The sequence below is a fragment of the Dermochelys coriacea genome, chromosome 1 (assembly GCF_009764565.3).
Source record: "Dermochelys coriacea isolate rDerCor1 chromosome 1, rDerCor1.pri.v4, whole genome shotgun sequence".
In the NCBI taxonomy this organism is placed as follows: Eukaryota; Metazoa; Chordata; order Testudines; family Dermochelyidae; genus Dermochelys; species Dermochelys coriacea.
This window is the reverse complement of record NC_050068.2, coordinates 4,927,640-4,929,454: the sequence shown is the minus strand read 5'-3', so window position 1 is coordinate 4,929,454 and position 1,815 is coordinate 4,927,640. Positions and strand designations below refer to the sequence as shown.

Sequence of the window (1,815 nt, the reverse complement as noted above, 5' to 3'; positions counted from 1 at the left end):
GGAAATTTCCTGGGAACAGGTTATCTAATAGCTACCTATTGCAGGGCTTCTTCCACCTTCCTCTGCACCATCTGGACATGACCATTGGTTACTGGGCTAGATGGACTAAAAGTCTCATCCAGTCTAACAGTGTCTATCTTCCTATCAGTGATGTACATCCAAGACTAAGTTTTTGCTTATCTACCTTGAGATCTGGGAGTCTGTAGATTTGCACTGAAAGCAGAGTGATTTCTCATTAAATACCATCTAATCTCCTCATATTTATTTTTTTAGGTAGGTAATTTCAGAACACTTCAGACTTGCCCAGTAAATTATGTCAGCTGTCAATGACACCAAATACAAATCTGCAGTGTTCCTTCTCACTGGGATACCAGGTCAGGAAGATGTCTATCTCTGGATCTCTATCCTCTTTTGCATAACATATGTTATTTCGATATTAGGAAATTCGCTCATTCTGTTCATTGTAAAAACAGACCCAACCCTCCATGAGCCCATGTACATTTTCCTTTCCATGTTGGCCACCACAGACCTTGGCATATCGATAACCACCATACCAACGATACTGGGTATATATTTATTTAACTCTAGGGAGATCAGCCTCGATGCCTGTTTAGCCCAGCTATTCTTCATCCATTTTCATCAATGCATTGAAACCTCCGTGCTCCTGTTGATGGCCTTTGACCGCTTCATCGCAATCCGTAACCCGCTGAGGTATGCTTCCATCTTAAACCTGCCAACAATAGCTAAAATGGGACTGGTGGTTTTGCTAAGAGCGATGGCCATAATACTTCCACTTCCCTTTCTCCTAAAACGGTTCCAATACTGTCGAGACAATGTCCTCTCCCATTCCTACTGCCTGTACCAGGAGGTCATGAAGATGGCTTGTTCAGATATCACAGTCAACAGCATCTATGGATTGTTTACTAAACTTTTACTGATGGGGTTGGACTCACTGCTCATTTTCCTCTCTTATGTGATGATCCTCAAAACAGTGCTGAGCATCGCATCCTACGTGGAGTGCCTCAGGGCTCTGAACACCTGCGTCTCCCACCTCTGTGCCGTCTTGCTTTTCTACACACCAGAGATCAGCTTGTCTATGATACACAGATTTGGGAAGGGCTTTTCTCCCTTGCTTCAGAATCTACTGAGCTACATCTCCCTGCTTCTCCCACCGCTGATGAACCCAATTGTGTACAGCGTGAAAAGCAAATACCTTCGTGCAAGGATAATCAGGGTGTTTGTCAAGTGAAGGGTCACTTCATCAGCTGGCTCCACAACTGTTGATACTGGAGATGAAAATCAGGGGCCACCTATTCCATTCTGAATCCTTACATCCAAGATGACATGAGCTGCTGATCTGCACTCTGTAGAGAGATATTCAGGCGGGGTCTAAGGCCTGGACTAATGGGAGAGGGGCTGGAGTGGGAGGATAGTGTCCTGATGGAAGGAGAGCAAGGAGACCGCATTATGTATAAAGTGACTGTGTTCGTGGAGAGTCAGGGGACCGGTGGGATGTTGGCCCATAACGAGCTGTATTTTTGGCTGCTCTGACCTCAGAGTTCCTGTCGATACAGTCAATACGGAGAAGGGATGGGGCTGTTGTTTCCTGTTACACCTGTCACTGTCCCAGCTCATGTTAAAGATTCAGGGTCCAGGCAAAATGGTGCAGAGCTGTTCTACTATTGCAGTCCTGGCCCTTCCTGAGCACTCTGGGTGCTGTGTGATCCATGGGGGCTGCACCAACTGTGGACAGGGGCTATTCCAGGGGCATGGACACCCCTCCTTCCCCCACACCCTCAGCCAGGTGCTTGTGAC

At 46.6% G+C, this 1,815-nt stretch overlaps 1 protein-coding gene across 1 annotated transcript; it reads left to right on the top strand.

Annotated features, from left to right (window-relative positions):
- The first annotated feature begins 307 nt into the window (after window positions 1-307).
- Window positions 308-1,249, top strand: LOC119857248 (olfactory receptor 51G2-like). Its single transcript, XM_038405911.1, has one exon. It carries the CDS (start codon window positions 314-316, stop codon window positions 1,247-1,249), a length of 936 nt encoding a protein of 311 aa, XP_038261839.1. The 5' UTR covers window positions 308-313.
- The last annotated feature ends 566 nt before the right edge of the window (window positions 1,250-1,815 follow it).

Bases quoted from the DNA above. Each gene is read 5' to 3' on its own strand.
- LOC119857248 (XM_038405911.1), top strand. From the start codon at position 314: ATGTCAGCTGTCAATGACACCAAATACAAATCTGCAGTGTTCCTTCTC.